The sequence below is a fragment of the Diabrotica virgifera genome, chromosome 2 (genome assembly GCF_917563875.1).
Source record: "Diabrotica virgifera virgifera chromosome 2, PGI_DIABVI_V3a".
NCBI classification, from domain to species: Eukaryota; Metazoa; Arthropoda; class Insecta; order Coleoptera; family Chrysomelidae; genus Diabrotica; species Diabrotica virgifera.
The window spans coordinates 254,571,783-254,591,129 of NC_065444.1; the positions used below are offsets into that span (position 1 = coordinate 254,571,783).

At 33.6% G+C, this 19,347-nt stretch overlaps 2 protein-coding genes across 2 annotated transcripts; both read right to left on the reverse strand.

The window, feature by feature from the left end:
- Positions 1-7,819: 7,819 nt before the first annotated feature.
- Positions 7,820-18,593, reverse strand: LOC126880556 (larval cuticle protein A2B-like). The gene is made up of 3 exons (XM_050644488.1): positions 18,229-18,593; positions 11,023-11,308; positions 7,820-8,096 (listed from the first exon to the last, which is right to left on the reverse strand). The coding sequence occupies exons 1-3, from the start codon at positions 18,238-18,240 to the stop codon at positions 7,933-7,935; spliced, it is 462 nt and encodes a 153-aa protein (XP_050500445.1). The 5' UTR covers positions 18,241-18,593; the 3' UTR covers positions 7,820-7,932.
- On the reverse strand, positions 13,360-16,272 carry LOC126880555 (uncharacterized). The gene is made up of 2 exons (XM_050644487.1): positions 15,981-16,272; positions 13,360-15,865 (listed from the first exon to the last, which is right to left on the reverse strand). The coding sequence occupies exons 1-2, from the start codon at positions 16,195-16,197 to the stop codon at positions 15,591-15,593; spliced, it is 492 nt and encodes a 163-aa protein (XP_050500444.1). The 5' UTR covers positions 16,198-16,272; the 3' UTR covers positions 13,360-15,590.
- Positions 18,594-19,347: the final 754 nt, after the last annotated feature.

The following is a 19,347-nucleotide window of genomic DNA, read 5'->3' on the forward strand; positions in this document are numbered from 1 at the left end:
GGTCAGCTGGATTCGCATCACCTGAAGACCGTAGATGCGCCTCGCAATATGTGGAGAAATTCAGGCAAACTTTCAGGGTTGGGGGGGTATGGTTTGAAATATTTAATTTTTTTTATTATTTCAAATAAAAGTGCATACTTTCAAGAATACTCTCTGAAAATTTCAAAATAATCGGAGTAAAATTACCAGAGATACAGGGTGTTGAATATCCCTACCTTCGACTCGCATTGCCGCGGCTTCGCGCCAGCACGCTTGAGCGTAGTGAGAAACGTTAAACAACTGTTCGCCTTCTCTTTTATAGATTACTCCGCAATTCAAAAAACATATTTAAATGTTCATCACTTTACGATTTGGCAGACAAATAAGAAGATGAAGATGCAGTTGTCTAAACTTTAAACGTATTTTTCTCAAAACTGCTTTTTCAAATGCGGTGGACATTGTAACTGAAAAACTACTTGACCGATCTACCTGAAATTTTGCATAGATTTTCTTTAGACATTTCGTGAGGTAACAACGTCGAGATATTTTTCGTTTTGTGCTTATTTTTTGTTCAACAATATTAAATCTGTTGGTTTTTACAAAATTTTTATCAAAAATTTCGTATTTTTGATTTCTGAGTGATACCAAAAATTCAAAAATCATTAAAAATAAAAAAACTCGACGTTGTTACCTCGCGAAACTCATGTTAATTAAATCTTTTTGAATTTTTTGTTTCGTATGATCCAGTGATGAGTTCTGATGTCCACCGCAAAATCCATTTTTTTTAGCTGCCTGCCAAAATTTGTCACCAATGGCTTATTTTTCAATATTTTGGATTGAATTTTTTCCTAAATATTCTTTGAATTGTACTTAATATGTTTATTTAATTTAAAAATAAAATAATTCTACCATAGCTTCGAAAAAAATTCACAAAAATGTGCTTGATATGTTGATTTCAAACCATACCCTCCCCTTAAATCAAGGAAAAGTTTTATGAGAAACGACAGCGTCGAACCACCCGGAATGTTCCTCCAACACCCAGAACCACCGAATGGAATGTACCTAAACCTGGACTGTTCGAACCGCAATAGCTAAATTAATTAAAATATGAAAAGACCGAACAATAACAAGGATCACTAAGCTCAGGTTGGTCAATGCGCTTATTTTTCGTATTGCTACATACTCAGCTGAAACATGCACTCGTAAACCAAAAAAATGTATTGTTTATTAAGTGTAAACAGATTTTAATGCACAGATTGTAACAGAAATTTATGTGGAGTTTGAAGAAAATACGACAGAAGTAGGGCTAGCCGTCAACGTAGATAAAATTAAAGCTCTAATACAAGCAAGAAACCAACGAAACTTGAAGAATTTGACTACAGACTAAGCTAACATAGAAAGAAGTACTAAAACAGCTCACATACCTAAGTGTAAGGATAATTGGGGATGGCGGGATTGAGGAAATACAGAAACGGATAATGCTTGCTAACCTCGCAGGTGTTTGGATCCAAAGACATCCATAGGGAAGTAAAGTTTAAATTATATAAAACCATTATACGACCAATAGCAACATATGGTGTAGAAACATGGATAATGAATGAATAGACAGTAAACCGTATTATATAATACTTTTGAAAGAAAAATATTAAGGAGGATATTGAGACCCAATTGCGACATTGGTATATGGAGAATAAGGTTCAACCACGAGTTATACCAGTATTACAAAGAACCCTCTATAGCAGTGGTTCCCAAACTTTTAATCTCGCGTACCACACACGAAATTATAAATTAGTAGCGTACCACTGAACTGTGGTAATCTTTAAAAAACCTTGAAAATGGTAAAGTAATAAAAACTGCAACAACTGTTTATGACAACATTATTATTCATTAATTATAGGAAAAAATACAATATACTCAGTGCGAAAAATGATGCTGCATGTTCGAGACAAGGCTGTTCAATATCTGGCTCAGTTGTACTTAATTTCAGGCGCAAATTAGTGTCTATGTTAAGCTTGTTACGATATTTATTTTTTATTATCAACATAGCAGAAAATACGCTCTCACAGAGATATGTGGTTATAAATGGAATTAGAAAGAGTAATGCTTTTCTGGACAGCGATGGATATTCATTTTTAACTTTTAGCCAAAATTCACACAGCTCTACTTTGTTGAATTCCACTTGCAAAGCTCCATCGCAAGATAACTCTATCAGAGATTCCTTTTCATTTACACTTAAATTTTCACGAACACTATCCAGATCCGAAACGAACGCGTTCCTTATCCAATTGAACTCCGAATAATCTTCTTCAAAATATTCTTCAAATATTTCAACGATCATTTGGCTGTGATTTTTGATGTTATTGATCAAAATTTCACTCACTTTTATTAAATTATTTATTAATTCAGTTATAAAATTTTCTAAATTAGGAAAAGATGCTAGGTTCTCATTCGACACGCTCTTTTCAATCATTTGAAATTTTTTGATAAATGCTTTTATTTTGTCATTTACTGAAAATCTATTTGTAGATCTACCTTGCAAACTTAGATTTAAGTCGTTGATGCGATTGAAAATGTCTGATAAGTAAGCCAGTGTTCGTCTGTCAGTCGATTGCGTAATTCAAAATCAGTCCCCATCAGGAACAGCTGCACCTCAGAACGTAACTGGAATAATCTGTTCAGCATTTTGCCTCGCGAAAGCCATCTAACCTCTGTATGTAGCAGCAACTGATATGGTTACTGCCCATTTCGGAACACAAGTTTGAAAATAAACGAGAGTTAAGTGCCCGAGATTTAATAAAATTTACCACCTTGATTGCATCTTGGAGAACATTTTTAAATTGTTCGGGCATTCGTTTTACTGCTAACGCTTGTCTGTGTATACTGCAATGCATAAAAGTACAATTCTTAGTAACAGATTTTACTTTTGTGGCTACACCTCCGAATCTACCTGTCATAGCTCGAGCGCCATCAGAGCAGAAGCCAACGCAATTCATCCAGTCAAGTCCATTTTCAGCAAAGAATTCATCCAGTTTGTTAAAAATTTCATCCGCGGTAGTTCGTGTTGATAACGGCTCACAGAATGAATAATCGTCCTTAATTGTTTTATTTTCATGTATATACCGCACGTAAACCATAAGTTGAGCATAGTTCGTTACATCTGTACTCTCATCAAGTTGTATCGAAAAGAAATCGTTACTTTTTACATGATTGATGACTTTATTTTTAACATTTGATGCCATACTGTCGATCCTACGTTGAACGGTATTATTGGACAGTGATATCAGTTCTAGCTTTTTAGCTGACGCCTCACCCAACATACAGGTAACCATATCTTTTGCTGCAGGTAACAACAACTCTTCGCCAATTGTGTGAGCTTTTCCTGACTTTGCAATTCTTAGGCTAACTAAGAATGATGCCTCTACTGATTTTTCGGTACTACCAGTAAATGAAGACATGACTTTCTTAGTGCTTTTCATTTCTGTTAATTTTCGGGTGAAAAAATCCTTCGGTTTGCTTACTAATGTAGAATGTTTTGTGTTAAAATGACGATTCAGTAATGAGGGTTTCATACTTTGATTTGATAAAATTTCAAAGCAGATAACACACTGAGGGCGTGGCTCATTATTTACATCCGTCACCGTAAATCTAATATTTATGTATTCTGGGTCATATTTTCTAGTAATTTTTCGAATTTTAGTAGGTATTTAATCTTCTTGACTTACCGCACAATCTGGCTCCGAAGTGGAAATCGATGGTAAAGAATTTTTAACATCATCTTGAATCACTGCACAATTTAATTCTTGAGATGAACTTGGTGGTACATTATTTTGAGCACAAGGTCTTTTTACACTACTAAGCCACTTATCCATGTTAATTCAAATATATTAAACTTGACTTAAAACAAATTAGATAGGTAATTTGACAAATGCTAGCTGGTTGGACGTGTGTGCGGACGCTCGATAGCTTTGTCACTGTTTGACTCGCGTCGCCGAAAGATGCGCTGGCCAGCAAAATAGGCGGAGCTTAATGCAAACTAGACGCGACGCCCCCACGCGCCGTGGGGTTATTAACTCAGTAAATTTTACTGTGTATGTCTTATGGCTGCTTGCGTACCACCTTAATAATCGTCGCGTACCACTGGTGGTACGCGTACCACAGTTAGGGAATCGCTGCTCTATAGCAAATTATGCAAAAATACAGAGATTGCGCTGGGCAGGTCACCTCAAGAGTGGACAAAGACAGCACCTAGTAGAACGCTTAGCGGATCTATGGTGGAACGTCGGCTACTAGGAAGACCAAGGAAGAGGTGGATAGACGAAGTGAGAACCGATGTTGAGGGTGGACAACTGGAGGTGAGCAGCCAGGGACAGAGATAGGTACTTGGAGGGGGATGTTAAGGGAGGTCAGGACCCGACTTGGACTGTAGCCCCATATGAGGGAGAAGATCGAAGCCTTCGAAATGTAAGTGTACAGAAGAATTCTACGCGTGTCCTTGAGAGTACGCAGAACCAACTTATCAATTCTGAAAGAGGTTCATATAAAAGACAAGCTATTGAAACAAGATGAAGAAAAAGAGAAAGATCTCCAACACGATGGTCAGACCAAATGGTGGGAAAATACCGACATGAAGCAGTCCATCTGACACAGAATCATAGCCAATGGATATAGCAAGCTAACAATATTTAGAGTGTCACCATGCCCTGAAAAGAGCTCAAGTGCTCAAGGATTGAGCAGAAGATCGTCGCGAAGGAAGAATAGTTAACGCTTTGGACGAAACTTGGCTAAATTAAAGCTAAGATAATAATATAATAATAATAATATTAGCCTTTATTATAATAATAGCCTTTATTCCCCAGCAGTTTCCCATTTACAGAGGAATACAAAGAATAAGAAGTTATAACAGCACTGCATGCTTAATACAAATAATAGAACTTAAAATCTAAGGTTGCGCAACTTAAAGTAAAACAATAAAACAAAAAGAAAAAGAATAAAATATAGGTAAATATTACAGAGATAATAAAACAGAAAATTTATATGCTTATATGTGGTAACTGATTAGAAATTACAAATAAGTATTGCATTTGTTTTTCAATTCCGAGACACTACAACAAAAAATGTCACAAACAGATGAAAGTTTGTTTGCATTAGCACACATCATATTAATCGGCGCTTTTAACATTAGATTTGTTTGAGCTATTTTGCACAGAAACGTCTCATTTTGTCTTGATGCAGGCCTCGGAACAAAAAAATCTAACTGATTTAGAACACTGCACAGTCTATCCCAGATCAAGATGTCTTAAAAGTGTAGCAAACATTTAAAGTTTCTGTGACAAATCTTTTTGTTTAAAAGAATAAAAACTGGGGGACACGGTTGCATTTTAAAAACTAAACTATAGCTCACAGATCTTGGCGTGGCCGATAGTAAGCCCCTCCCTCAAGTTGAGCGTTCACTAGCTTGTACTTATATTGAACGCAGAAATGATTAACACCACCAGCCACGTTATAATCGGAGAGCTGTAGAGGATACATCTTTCCTCGACATATAAATTTGTGGTATTTTCTTTTTTATTTTCACATTTTTTGTAACTTTTTAGTCGTAGCTCAGGCTTTCGACAAAGTATGGCATGAAGGTTTAGTCTACAAAAGTCAAAATTCTTATGCCTAAACAATATTCAGAAATTTTACAATCATCTCAGCAAACAGCCCAGTTACGTGATGATTACGTTAAATTTACGGCAAATTTCAACGAATACGTAACTCGGTGATTTATGACGGGGAAAAAACGTATTTCAGTGCCAAATCATTCACCTATATATTAGTGCTTCCTTTATACATGTTTGTCATTAGAATAATATAAAATCATAATGACGAATATAGTACATGTTTTTTTATAATAGTTGTGAATGTCCGTTACATCGCAAATGTACGTTTATTTCACGTAATAATCACGAAACAGAAATAACTTCCTTTGGTTAAATTTTGAGAAATATTTTGGAAAACAAAATTTTACAACGGTGTTGGTTAAATACGTATCGCTTGAATTTTACTCACTGTATTTTATGGACGTCGAAAAATTAGATGTATTTCACGTAAAAGTAATGAAAATAATACCAATAGTTAAACAAAAATTTTATGATTTCGCTTTTAAGATCATTTAGCATAACTATTTCAATCCAACCTTGATTTAAAGATATTTTTGCTATTTTTTTTCTTTAAAAATATCACAGGAGCTAAAATAATGTTGAGTTTTATTTTTCAAATTGCGCGCGGTGATGACGTACTACCAAGCCTTTCTCCACCTTTAAATACCATCACGTGACTAACATAGTTGGTTTGAAAACTAAATTAATAACGTATCTTCCACGTGAAAACTAATATATACGTTCCCTAAAAGATACGTTAATCAACAAGTGTTTGCAACGTGAATTTCCCGAAACATTTTATTGCTATTTAAGGTAAATAACACGTATATTGAAGACGAGATATTCACGTAATTTAAAGACGTATTTTCAATGTGACATTCCAACGAAATTTTCACGTGAAATTCACGTAATTAATTTACGTACATTGGTGACAAATGTACCCAAAATTCACGTGTTTAACACGTCGGTCTGTTTGCTGGGATATATATCTGACAGATATTTTAGAATTAAGCAAGAAGACGTGTACACTGATCTAAAAGAAATCAGAGCAGGAGTCCCTCAAGGATGCGTATTAGGTCCGGTTCTCTACCTGTTATACACATACGATGTACCTGAAATGGAAAATGATACTATAGCCACATTTGTAGATGACACCGCTATCTTAGCAGTAGGTGATACCAGCGAAGAAGCAGCAGAAAAATTACAGTTGGCAATAAATAAAATACACAACTGGACTAAAAAATGGAAAATCAAATTAAATGAATCTAAATCTATTCATGTCAATTTTACAAATAAAAAATCGAAAACATTCCAATTAGAATAAATGATGCCCAAATACCATATGCACCTTCTGCAAAATATTTAGGTATCACACTTGATGCACGGCTTCGCTGGAAAGTCCACATTAAAAAGAAAAGGGAAGAATTAGGTATCCGTTACAAAAAAAATGTATTGCCTGATGGGGAGAAACTCTGCATTGTCCACATATAACAAAATGCTGCTATACAAACAAATACTTAGACCAGTATGGATGTATGGTTGCCAACTCTGGGGCTGTGCCAATTCAAGTAATATCCAGATTATCCAGAGATTCCAGAATAAAGTATTAAAGAACATCGTTGATGCTCCTTGGTATATCCGAAATGTCGACCTCCACAAGGATCTTGAGATGGAAGATGTAGACAAAGTTATCAAGAAGATGGCAGGTAGTCACGAACAACGGCTCCATAGTCATGTAAACACCGAGGCCATCCAGCCTCTCGATAATACTGGGTTAGAAAGAAGACTCAAACGAAGAAAACCATTTGAGTTAGTGTAAAAGCAGAGCATAGTGTTGTATTGTGTGTTAGTTTTAGTTTTAAAATGCATACTTGTTAAAAAATAAGAGGACACCATAGGGTTAAGATCTTAGATTATGTATCATTTAGTAATTTAAGTTAAAGAAGAACTAATAATTGGTCAACTGATGACCAGATTTCAGTAGTCTAAACACAGCTTGTGTTTAATAAAAAAAAATCTTTTGTATGGTCCATCAAACTTAGTGTTATAATTAGAATCTTAAGGGACGTTTACGTTTCTTAGGACTATTATTTTTTCCTCATTACCTTATTTCCTTGCTACTCAGCATTTTGGATACAAATTGGAAAGGGTTGGTGGAAGGAACAACTATTTTGTGAGATGCAGAATGGATTCAAATATTTATATTATGTAAACAATAACTTTATTTTTTATTCATCGATATTACAAACACAGAAAGCTAGAAAGACCAAATCATTTTTAGACTCGTAAGAAAGTGGTACTGACTGCAAATTTAGTGTGGTCGGAGAGCGATAGTTCTTTGGACTATAGCGTTGAATCCGTTGTGAGGATCGGCAGCATAGTCGACGGTTCTACGGCTGCCATCTGGATCCGTTAGGCTGTACTGGCCCCGTACTACGTCACCGCTTCTTGTTTCGTGTTGGCTCTTGGAGTCTCCTGAAAATATATAAAAATTATTAAAGGTTGGAAGCCTATTGGTCTTCTTTGGCTAACGGATTGGCTGTGCTAAATGCTATCCATTGGGAGCGTTAACTATAATTATAGGTCACGTGATACACTCTGACTTTGCGGGGGGCGATCTTCTGTATATGCTTTATATGTGATTTACAAAAACAAGAGATTTACTATTAATATTGTGCTAATGTATCAATACATTAATAGAAATTTGCTATACATGGTAGGAAATGTTTGATATAATACATAAATATAGTTTAAATATAGAAAAATACGAAGAGATTTTAAAGCCGACAGCCGAAGTGTGACGTCACAACTGTCATAATGTTATTTGTTAACAAAGGTTGAAAAACCAGGATTTTCCCAATCTCAAGGCTTTTTAATTCCTATAAAGTTGAAATTGTGTTTCCTCTGCTACTTTTTCTGCTTAAGTATGTATTATGTTTTTAAGATAATACCACCATAATTCGCTCTTAAATTTCTATGACATATAGTTTTTTTAGCGATATTCACCAAGCAAAGGTGAAATTTTGTAAATCATTGTATTTTGTATAATAAAAACGGTACCTAATGCGCTTTGCCCCGGATTGTGAACACTATTATAGTGAAAGAGGGATACGTATATTCTTTATAGTCCAGGACGCATCTGTTTTGAGATGGATGTTGAGAGGTGACTCAATTTTTTGCAGAAATTGCTTGAAAATAACTCAAATAATAATATTTGAGTTATCCTCCCACTCAAAATGGTCCGGAACATTGTTTAAATAATCAAAATGTAAAAATATGAAGGAAAAATTCGATTTTTTGATTTTGGTTTTTTGATTATACCTTTAAAAGTATTCATTTCTGAGAAAAGTTGTACCGACATAAAAGTTGCGTAATTAAATTTACAATAATTTAGAATTGGTTGAAAATTTAAAAAATAGTCACCCTTGTTGCAAAATAGCAATAATTTCTAAAAAACCATTCAAAAACAAGTATTCGCATTTTACGTTTTTCAACCATTTATACTACACTTAGGACCTTCATATTTCATCCAGAAAAACTTTATGATATAGTTAAACAACACTGTAAATTTTATCGGTTTAGTAGATTTTGCAAAATAAATTTTGCAATCCAGCTTTCGCAAAAAAAAAATCATTTTTTTAAAATGTTGCAGGACTGAAAATAAAGCAGATAGCAAGTTGCATTTTTCTTTGCTTATAGAAGAGTACTGTGCCTTTTATTTGCAATTTGCAAAATTAAAATCGATTAACTACCACGGCGTCAGGAAATTTTTTAAATAAACGTTAATTTTTGGTGCTACGCGCAGGACAGCGGTGTTCGATTCACACAAGTTGATTTCCACCAAAATTTCTTCCAATCTTTATCTAATATATTATTTTCTTACTCTAGATTTTGTTGTATTTTAATATTTTAATTCCACAAAAATCAAACTAATTATATTATTGTTTGTGAAATATTGTTTAAACAACTGCATATGTTTAAAAATAATAAACTTTTATTCTCTAAGTTAAAATATATGAACAAAGAAAGTTTTTTCTATAAAAAAAGTGTTATTTCAAAGGATAGAGTATGTGTTTTTATTTTGCAATAAACAAATATATTTATTTATATCGAAATGTAATAAAAATTAAAATGTATCAATCATTATCAAAGGTCATTGGAATGCCCAATCAGAGCAAACTATCCGCTGTCCTGCGCGTAGCACCAATAAATATTGTTTATTTAAAAAAATTCCTGACGCCGTGCTAGTTAATCGATTTTAATTTTGCAACTTGCAAATTAAAGGTACAGTACACTTCTATAAGCAAAAAGACAATCAACTTGCTATCTGCTTTATTTTCAGTCCTGTAACATTTTAAAAAAATGAATTTTTTTTGCGAAAGCTGGATTGCAAAATTTATTTTGCCAAATCTGTTAAACCGATCTTAATAAAATTTACAGTGTTGTTTTATTGTATCTTAAAGTTTTCCTAAGTAAAATATGGAGGTCCTAAGTGTAGCATAAATGGTTGAAAAACATAAAATGCGAATACTTGTTTTTGTATGGTTTTTTTCGTAATTATTGCTATTTTGCAACAAGGGTGACTATTTTTTAATTTTTAACCAATTTTATATTATAGGAAATTAAATTACACAACTTTTATGTCAGTACAACTTTTCTCGGAAATGAATACTTTTAAAGTTATAATCAAAAAACCAAGAAAAAAATCGAATTTTTCCTTCATTTTTTGATATTTTGGTTATTTAAACAATGTTCCGGACCTTTTTGAGAGTGAGGATAAATAAAATATTATTATTTGAGTTATTTTCAAGCAATTTCTGCAAAAAAATTTGAGTCACCTCTCAACGTCCAAATGTACTAATACTTTTACGGATGCGCCCTGGTCTATTATGTTTCCAAAGGAACTGGTTGAAAACGAGAGGAGGATTTCATTACTAGGGGTCAAGACATTACTAGGGGACATCAAGGGGTCCGAAGATTCCCCGAATAAAAAGTCTAAATGTTTCAAATATTAACTTAAAAGATTATAAATAATGCCCATTCAAATAGTGAATGATTACAAATACTTGGGAGCTATGGTAAACGAGAAAAGTGACCAAAATATCGAGATCAAAAGACGTATTGAGATTGTTAGTTCCATTTTCATAAAAATGAATAAACTGTTTAATAATCGTGATATCAATCTCTCTCTCTCTATCTCTCTCTGTCTCTCTCTGCCTCTCTCTGCCTCTCTCTCTCTCTCTCTCTTTCTCTCTCTCTATCTCTCTCTATGACTAAAAATGTTAAGAACGTATGTGTTTATTACCTTATTGTACGGCGTGGAGGCATAGACTCTCAAACAGAACAATATAAAAAGCAAAAAAGACAAGAAATGATCTATATACTCGAAAATAAAACATACCTGTGTTTTGATCATTTACGGAATAGGCATAACTGTATTGTGGATTGGGATCATAGGGTTCTACTCGTGTTTGAACTACTGGAACGTTTACTGAAGCTACTGCGGGTTGGACTATGGCCGGTTGTACTAGCGCTGGTTGGACTACTGCTGCTGTACGTTGAACTAAAGCTGCGGGCTGTACTACTTGCGTTATCACTGCGGAGCTCGGATGTTGTTGGTAGGATGCATAATTTAGTGGGTTGGTAGCTGTACAGATTGCAATCGAGAAGACGATGACACAGACTTCCTATAATCATAATGCAAGTGTTTTATTGTGTATATCTATTGATAAAAACAGAAACAAAATTGGAAGACCCAAAAGGAGTAATAATAAAACAAATCATGAGGACTATTAAAGCAGGAGAAAATATACTGTGACACTACACTAAAAATTAATATTTATCCAATCAATGTAAGAAGAAAGAGAAAGACATAGATACCTAGTAAAATTTATTAAAACACTGTTTACACTTAGACACACACGAAGAAGAGAAAAATACACACTAATTAGGAAGATAACAAACTGGAAACCAGTAATAAAAAGAGCAAGGGGAAGACCAAAAATAAGATTGAAAGACCAAGTACCTACTAGAGGATATTGTACAGTAAGGGAAAAAACCCTTACTGTATAATATAATATGTATCTAAAAAATGTTGTTTCTACATACGCCAAAAAAACGAAGGTTGATTGACGGAGTTTGTTTTGTGTATGTAGAAACAACAGTTTTGTAACAACCTAATTACTTAAATTATATACATTTTTTAGATACGTATTATACAGGGTGTAACAAAAATACAGGTCATAAATTAATTCACATATTCTGGGACCAAAAATAGTTCGAATGAACCTAACTTACCTTAGTACAAATATGCGCATAAAAAAGTTACAGCCCTTTGAAGTTACAAAATCAAAATCGATTTTTTCGAATATATCGAAAACTATTAGAGATTTTTTATTGAAAATGGACTTGTGGCATTCTTATGGCAGGATCATCTTAAAGAAAAATTATAGTGACATTTGTGCATCCCATACAAATTTTATAGGGGTTTGGTTCCCTTAAACCCCCCCAAACTTTTGTGTACGACTCAGTTAAATTATTATTGTGGTACCATTAGTTAAATTCAATATTCTTAAAACTTTTTTGCCTCCTAGTATTTTTTCGATAAGGCAGTTTTTATCGAGTTGAGGCTTATTTTTTAATATGTTTACATAAAAATTTTATGGGGGTTTTGTTCTTTTAAACCCCCCAAATGTTTGTGTACGTTCCAATTTAAATATTACTGCGGTGCCATTAGTTAAACACAGTGTTTTAAAACTTTTTTGCCTCTTTATATTTTTTCGAGAAGGCACCTTTTATCGAGATGTGGCTTCTTTTTTAATATGCTTTAAAATATACCTAAAAATGTAAATCATACATAAATTTTCATATTATTACTAAGTCTCCATATACGTGGTGGATTTGACAAATATTCAAAATATCTTGAAAAAAACTGACTTTTCGAAAAAGTACTAAGAGCCAAAAAAGTTTTAAAAACATTGAGTTTAACTAATGTTACTACAATAATAATTTAATTGGAACGTACACAAAAGTTTGGGGTGGTTTAAAGGAACAAAACCTCCATAAAATTTTTATGGGATGTCCAAATTTCACTATAATTTTTTCTTAAGATGCTACTGCCATAAGAATATCACATGTCCATTTTCAATAAGTTTTCGATATATATATATTTCGAAAAACATATAATAATCTTTGAGGAATAGCCTAAAAGATATATGCAGACAAATCCACTTCGCTAAATGGATTAAAAGAGCAATCTAGGAATATTGAGCAATCTATACCTACTCTACCAAGAGTCATCGGTGCATTATGTTAATACAACTATTTTTCATAATTATGTTCTTGACGAATTAACTGAGCTCTATCAAGAACCTATATATCTAAGAACATATTAGCGGTAATTAAGGCACAAAGACAGATGATTGGACCATATGCAGAGAATGCTTCCATATGGAATTCCCATAATGGTACTATCTAGTGAAGAGGTTACCAATTATGTTCCCTGAGGGTCAGTTTCAAAAACCTAGGACACTTCCGGGGTCTGGACTTAATGCTACTGTGTCGGTTGTTCTGATTCGGTTTCTTTGCGGATTCTTGTTAAAAAATATCATCCCCATCATAATAACAAACAGGAAGAGTCAGTGCCGGTTTAACACAGTCTGCCGCCCGGTGCTGATACGGATGCCGTGCCCAGGCTCAAAAATATTTCTTAACTTTATTTCAATTCAACAAAACATATTTTGAATACAAGTTTATTAAAATAAAAAAAAACAATTACAACTTTTTTTGGTTTCAAACTTAAATGAAAACTAACAATATACAAGGCAAAAATTAAGGGCGAACTTCACAAAGTAAAATAAAAATTTACTTAATAACATTCAAACAGGTAACATCAGGTAGGTAAGCAAATACCTTTACTATTAAAAAGCTTGTTTTCTTGATTTTACTGAAGCGAAGTTTTCGATGATATCAGTTATATTTAATTCATTTAGCAGGTCCTCGTTAATGGATAAGACTGCTAAGGAGTTCAAATTTTTTTGGGAAATTGCATTTCTTAAGTAGGTCTTTACCCTTTTTAGTGTCGAAAGAGAGCGTTCGCCACTTGCATTTGCGACCATTATGGAGAAAAAAATACGCAGGCAAATATTAACGTTTGGAAATGAAGATATTAATTTATTTTCGTATAAAGCCTGTACCAATTCTAAAGGAGTGTCTATTTTTAATTGGGGAGGAGACGTTAACAAATGATTTAAATGTACACATTCTTGGGGAAAATACTCGTCCAAATCCTCCTTGTAGTTTTGTTGTAATTCGGTTGCCGATCTGAAAATATCTTCATCTTCCGTAGCTTTTAGTTTAAACAAAAATTCAATTGCTCTTGAACAAGATTTATAACTATCAGATCAGAATAATCTCCGACTTAAGATTGTCTATTATACAAACATAACATTATGTTCGCATTTTTTCTTTTTGGCTTAAGCTTGCCTCCGAATTCATTTCTCCTAATTGCAATTTTTTTTTGATAATCCTCTTCTCAGCATAATTTTCGTTCCCTGTTAACAACATTCCTAAGGCCTCGTAGTGATCAAAACGATCACGTAAGAAATCAAAGTAATCTGCTAAAGATGATAACAGATGAGCGGTTGTGCTTAAATCCATATTTTCCTTTTGTACTGATTTATTCACTTCATTAACCCTTTGTAAAACGTCAAGCCAAAATGATAAAATTATTCCGTTTTCCAACAAATCCGGAAAAACAAAGTTTTTCCGATAGAGAAGCTGCTTCAACTCTTACTATGTTTTTTTTCATTTATATCCGTTGATATTCCAATCAAACATGTTTTAATCAAAGCGTAATTGCTTTTTAACGCTTTTACGGCATCAAAACGAGACAACCAACGGGTTGTATTCACTCTCTTAGGTAACAGTGTCTGCCCCGAGTCAGCCGAATCCTTTATTGCACGAGACAATAACTCCCACCTATGTGTAGACACGGGGAAAAAATTGTAGATAGCTTGTACCAACATAAAAAAAGATGTTGCTTCCAAACAACAATCTGCTGCATTTTGGACAACCAAATTTAAAGAGTGAGCAGCGCACGGCACAAAGAGAGCTAAATCATTGTAAGCTTTAATACGTGCTTGCAAACCAGAATACTTTCCACTCATATTACTGGCATTGTCGTAAGACTGGCCTCTACAGTTCTTAATATATAATTTCAAAGACTCTAACATCCCAATAACTGTTTCCTCAAGTTGTTGTGAGCTATGCCCAGTGTTTTTATAAAATCCCACGAATCTTTCCACGGGATTCCCTTTATTGTCACAATATCTCAAAATCACTGTAAGTTGGTCATGGTGTGTTATGTCAGGTGTTGAATCTACACTTATAGAATAGTATTTGTTTGCCTTAATTTGTCTAACAATTTCATCAATGACTCGATTGCTAAATTTGCTCGTTTATTAATATGATTTTTCAAAAATGGATCATATTCTGACAATAGTTCCAGTAAACCTAAGTAGTTTCCATTCCGTTTTTCTCCAATTCTTTCATGAGTACCTCTAAATGCCAATTCCCTAGTAGCCAGAAACTTTATTACACTTATGATTCTTTCTAGTACTTTCACCCAATATTCTTTCGCAGTGCTAATTTCCTTTTCGAGTTCTACATCAACTCTTCCTTGCTTTAATAAGCGAGTCATATACATTTTCAGATTATCTATATGATCATTGGATCTTTCATGTTCGTCTAATCTTTCCTTACTTTTATTCCATAATGAAAATCCTGTTTTAAATTGGTTCTTTTTATTTCCAAATAATACACTTCTTCTTCTTCTTCTTCAGCCTGTGTTCGTCCACTGCTGGACATAGGCCTCTTCCATTTGCTTCCATCGATTTCTACTCTTGGCAATTCTCATCCACTGCTTGCCCGCGACTTGTTTGATATCATCTGCCCACCTCTTCTGCGGTCTCACCGAAATAATACACAGTAAAGACAAAATATATTGCCAGTGCTCTCGGAGTATATTGCCCAATCGCGGCGAACCACTTCTCCATTAACAAGTCTTTTATAAAATATTTGCTTACCGGCATACCTGTGTTGTTCCCCGAAATTTCTTTTTGACGTTGAAAAGTCCAAATCTGTAAGATTCTGTTCGACCCATTTTTCTAGAATAATTTCTGCATAATTATGGGAATCTTGCCAAAGTGCCGGATCTTTAAAATTAAGTAAATCCTGTTTTGGATCTGAAAAGAAATAAAAAAAAATTATTTGTCATTGTCCTGTTTTATTTACCATTTGTAAAGGCACCGTTATCTTTTTGCATTTTAGCCTCGTTAAAAAAAATTAAATATGCCTTACCCGAGTTACTGGTGGTTGTTTCTTCATATTCTAATACTTTTGAAACAGGTGATACTAAGTGCTCTGGCTCTGGTACTAATTCTGAAGTCTCCAAAATAAGTTCATGTGGTTGAGTATGAATATATTTATCACTAGTAGCACTAGAACTACTACCGGGTTGGGAAATATTTGTAGTGTCGTCTTCTTGATTTCCATCAGGTGTAAAAAATGCTGTCATTTTGGGTATACCTTTCAAAATTTTATTTTGTCTTTCTTGCTTTTCTTGTTTCCTTTTACGCCAGAAAGATCCAGGTTGTTTCTGCCCTTCCATATTTTTCTATTGAATTTTGATTATATCAATGTTTAATTTACAAATTATAATTACCTATACAGTTTCAAATGTAAGTCAAACATCTTACCTTAGTTTAGTTGTACGTTTGGTATGTATTTCTATTTCTACTCGTATTTATACAACTGCCTGATCTGTATTATAATAGGATAGAACAAATTTTACTAATCAACTCTACCGACCTACACCTTATTATTTTCTGGTTCAAGTGTTCAAGTAGTAAGCAGTTTCTGTTTTATTATTTCGGCGCGGCGCGCCGGCCGGCGCCCGTCAGGCCGTCTGCCAACCCAAACGTGTATTTTGCGGTGTTCGCACATTATTCTTAAACGCTGTATTTTTTTGTTTCATAGAATGATATAATTTTACGGAGCGCGGCATGTTTGTACGTTATCTGACATTTAGATAACATAAACTGAACACAGTGCATAAACCATATAGGTACGTCGACGTTAATAATAATAATTTATTTATAAATTATTGTTAAGTTTTCAAGTTAATGATAAAACAGAAAAATTTTTATTATTATATCATGTGGATTTGTATGCAAATTTTATTTTACCATAATCATATAATTTCGGAACAGCACGCGCTTCGCGCGTACCGCCCTAGAACCTTCAAGCGCCCGGTGCTACAGCACCCAAAAGACCCCTGGTTAAACCGGCGCTGGGAAGAGTGCCGGGCGAAATTTTTAGGCAGAAGTTGTTTATCACTTTTTTTAACAAATTCAAAACATTGGCTAAATTGAAGTTTAAACATTCAATTTCAAGATTCTGCTGTGTAATCGGGGATTATTTAATTTTAGACCGTTGTTTTTTATTGTTAATTATGCGCATCCTATCGACCCTTAATCCGCCGCTGCGGCGCATCGCCCTATGTGGTGCGTATCGCACTATATGATTGGCGTATTTAATTAGCACATTGGCAATAATTACTTGAATAATAAATAAATAAATTATTTAAAAAACTATGTTAATAATACATTATAACATTTTAATAAATGTCAAATACCTATTTGTTGGGAAGTTTTCGCATAAGAACGTATAAATATAATATGTATACATGCGACAGAGACGCATCATAAAGTGCGACACCTGACGATTGACAAGGTCTTAACATTTAAAAAAATCAACGGTCTATATTGAAATATATTGAAATAATTTGATTGATATATATTGAAATAAGCCCCAATTACTCATTAGAATCCTGAAACTGAATGTATAAACTTCAATTTAGGCACTTGTCAACCGGAATACTAATAATTTACACATGATTTTTCAAGCCTCGAAAATTTGTATGCGTATTTTCGAATTTTTCGCATTTTAAATCGCTTATAACTGGAAAACTATCAATTTTTGAGAAAAATGACATGAGACCCTTTTTGTTTTAAAAAAGACTAAAAACTCTAAAAATATATTTTTCGGTGCAAAAAGATAATTTTTAATTTATTTAAAAGAATTGTTTTCTATGTGAAAAATGTACATCCTGTCTGAAGTGTGAAACGAGTTTAGTGCAACTGATTTTCATTAGAGAGTTAAGATTCATCTGTTAGCTGAGATACATACCGACTCTTAATAAAGTTCATTCTTGAAAAAGCGGCTTCGCACATATTGGCGGTCCGCTAATTGGTGACCCCTGATCTAGTGCATTGGCAGGCAAAAGGCGAAGAGGATGACCGAAGTCAAGATGGGGCTACTGAGTTAAAGAAGATAAGAGAAGACTTAACGTAACGAATACAGAAAAAAACCAACTGACGAAAGGGAGTTAAAAAGAATCATACATCAAGCCATGGGTCTACTAGGTATGGGCCTACTAGACCCATGGCTTGACCCAACTATTTTTCTTATATCTACTTCTGTTAAATTTGGTTTAATCTTTTAAAATTATTAAAAATGATATCTCTAAAAATATAAACCTGCTTACCTTAAAAACCATGTTTGTTCTTTATTTTAAAACCAAACCAACTGATACTAATCCTTAGTTTGCGGTAGTTTTTATACTCTTGTAATGTATTTTGATACTTTTGCCTTTCACAAACAGAAATAGTTCACTGAAATCGGTACTGTATTCGAATTTCAGTCGGTGTTATATCACAATGCTTACTTGTTCAATTAGTTGTGGCAAGGAATTGGGTTATTTTTCGCCATTGAAAGGGGATACCTGGAGGTTTAGCAAATCCGGTGGTCTTTTCATCAAAATGTTTTAACATCGATGTATATTCAATTGTCAAAATCAATCATTCATTTGATTATTTGATTCATTAGTATTGAAACAAGTTAAGGAAACGTAAAAAGTGGAAAAAATAGTAACAGGATTAGTCCAAGTAATGAAGCTTAAAATAGGACAAAACCTCGCAATTTTTACAGAATGGATAGATTTGCTTGAAAATTTGAGAATAAGTAGTAGATAGTCCAAGGATCAAAATCTATATCATGCCAAAAGGCGCTTTCCCCACGGGGGTGGTTGCCACCCCATCTCGGGGTGGAAATTTTTATTATATTTTGACCGCAAGAGATGGTAAAAACATTCATTATAAGTAAAAAATGTACCTACCTTTTAAAAAAATAAAAAAAACCGTTTTTTTTATTTTCTTTAAGACCAATAGTAATCGAGCTATACTGTATTATATGTTGGCTTTTCTTCGTCAAATGCTAAATATTGTAGTTTCAAAGTCAGAGGACAAGAAAACTATGCATTTTTCGAGGATAACTTGTTGAAACTAATTTAAAGTATTTAAAAATATGTATCTCCAGAAATAAAAAAATCTAGCTAAAAATTAAGTGACTTATAATGAAAAGAATGTCAGTCCCTATGTTTTTCAGCAAAAAAGTGATCGTAAACAACCCCCTAATCACCACCCTAATTAAAATTTGTCATTGTCCTGATTTGGTTTTTTTGATTTATGTATTGTTAATAGGTTCTAGAAGTTTGATCGGCTTACAATGATAAGTTTAAAAAAAATGGAGTTAAAAGCGAATAACGAGTTTTTGTAGTTTGGTAAAAAATGCCCTTTTCTTCAGAATAGAAAGATTAGCATCAGAG

Excerpts from the sequence above, each read along its gene's own strand:
- LOC126880555 (XM_050644487.1), bottom strand. The coding sequence starts at position 16,197 with ATGACAGCATTTTTTACACCTGATGGAAATCAAGAAGACGACACTACA. Across the intron at positions 15,866-15,980 it reads AACAACCACCAGTAACTCGG|ATCCAAAACAGGATTTACTT; the intron begins GTAAGGCATATT and ends ATTTCTTTTCAG.
- LOC126880556 (XM_050644488.1), bottom strand. Across the intron at positions 8,097-11,022 it reads CGTAAATGATCAAAACACAG|GAGACTCCAAGAGCCAACAC; the intron begins GTATGTTTTATT and ends ATATATTTTCAG.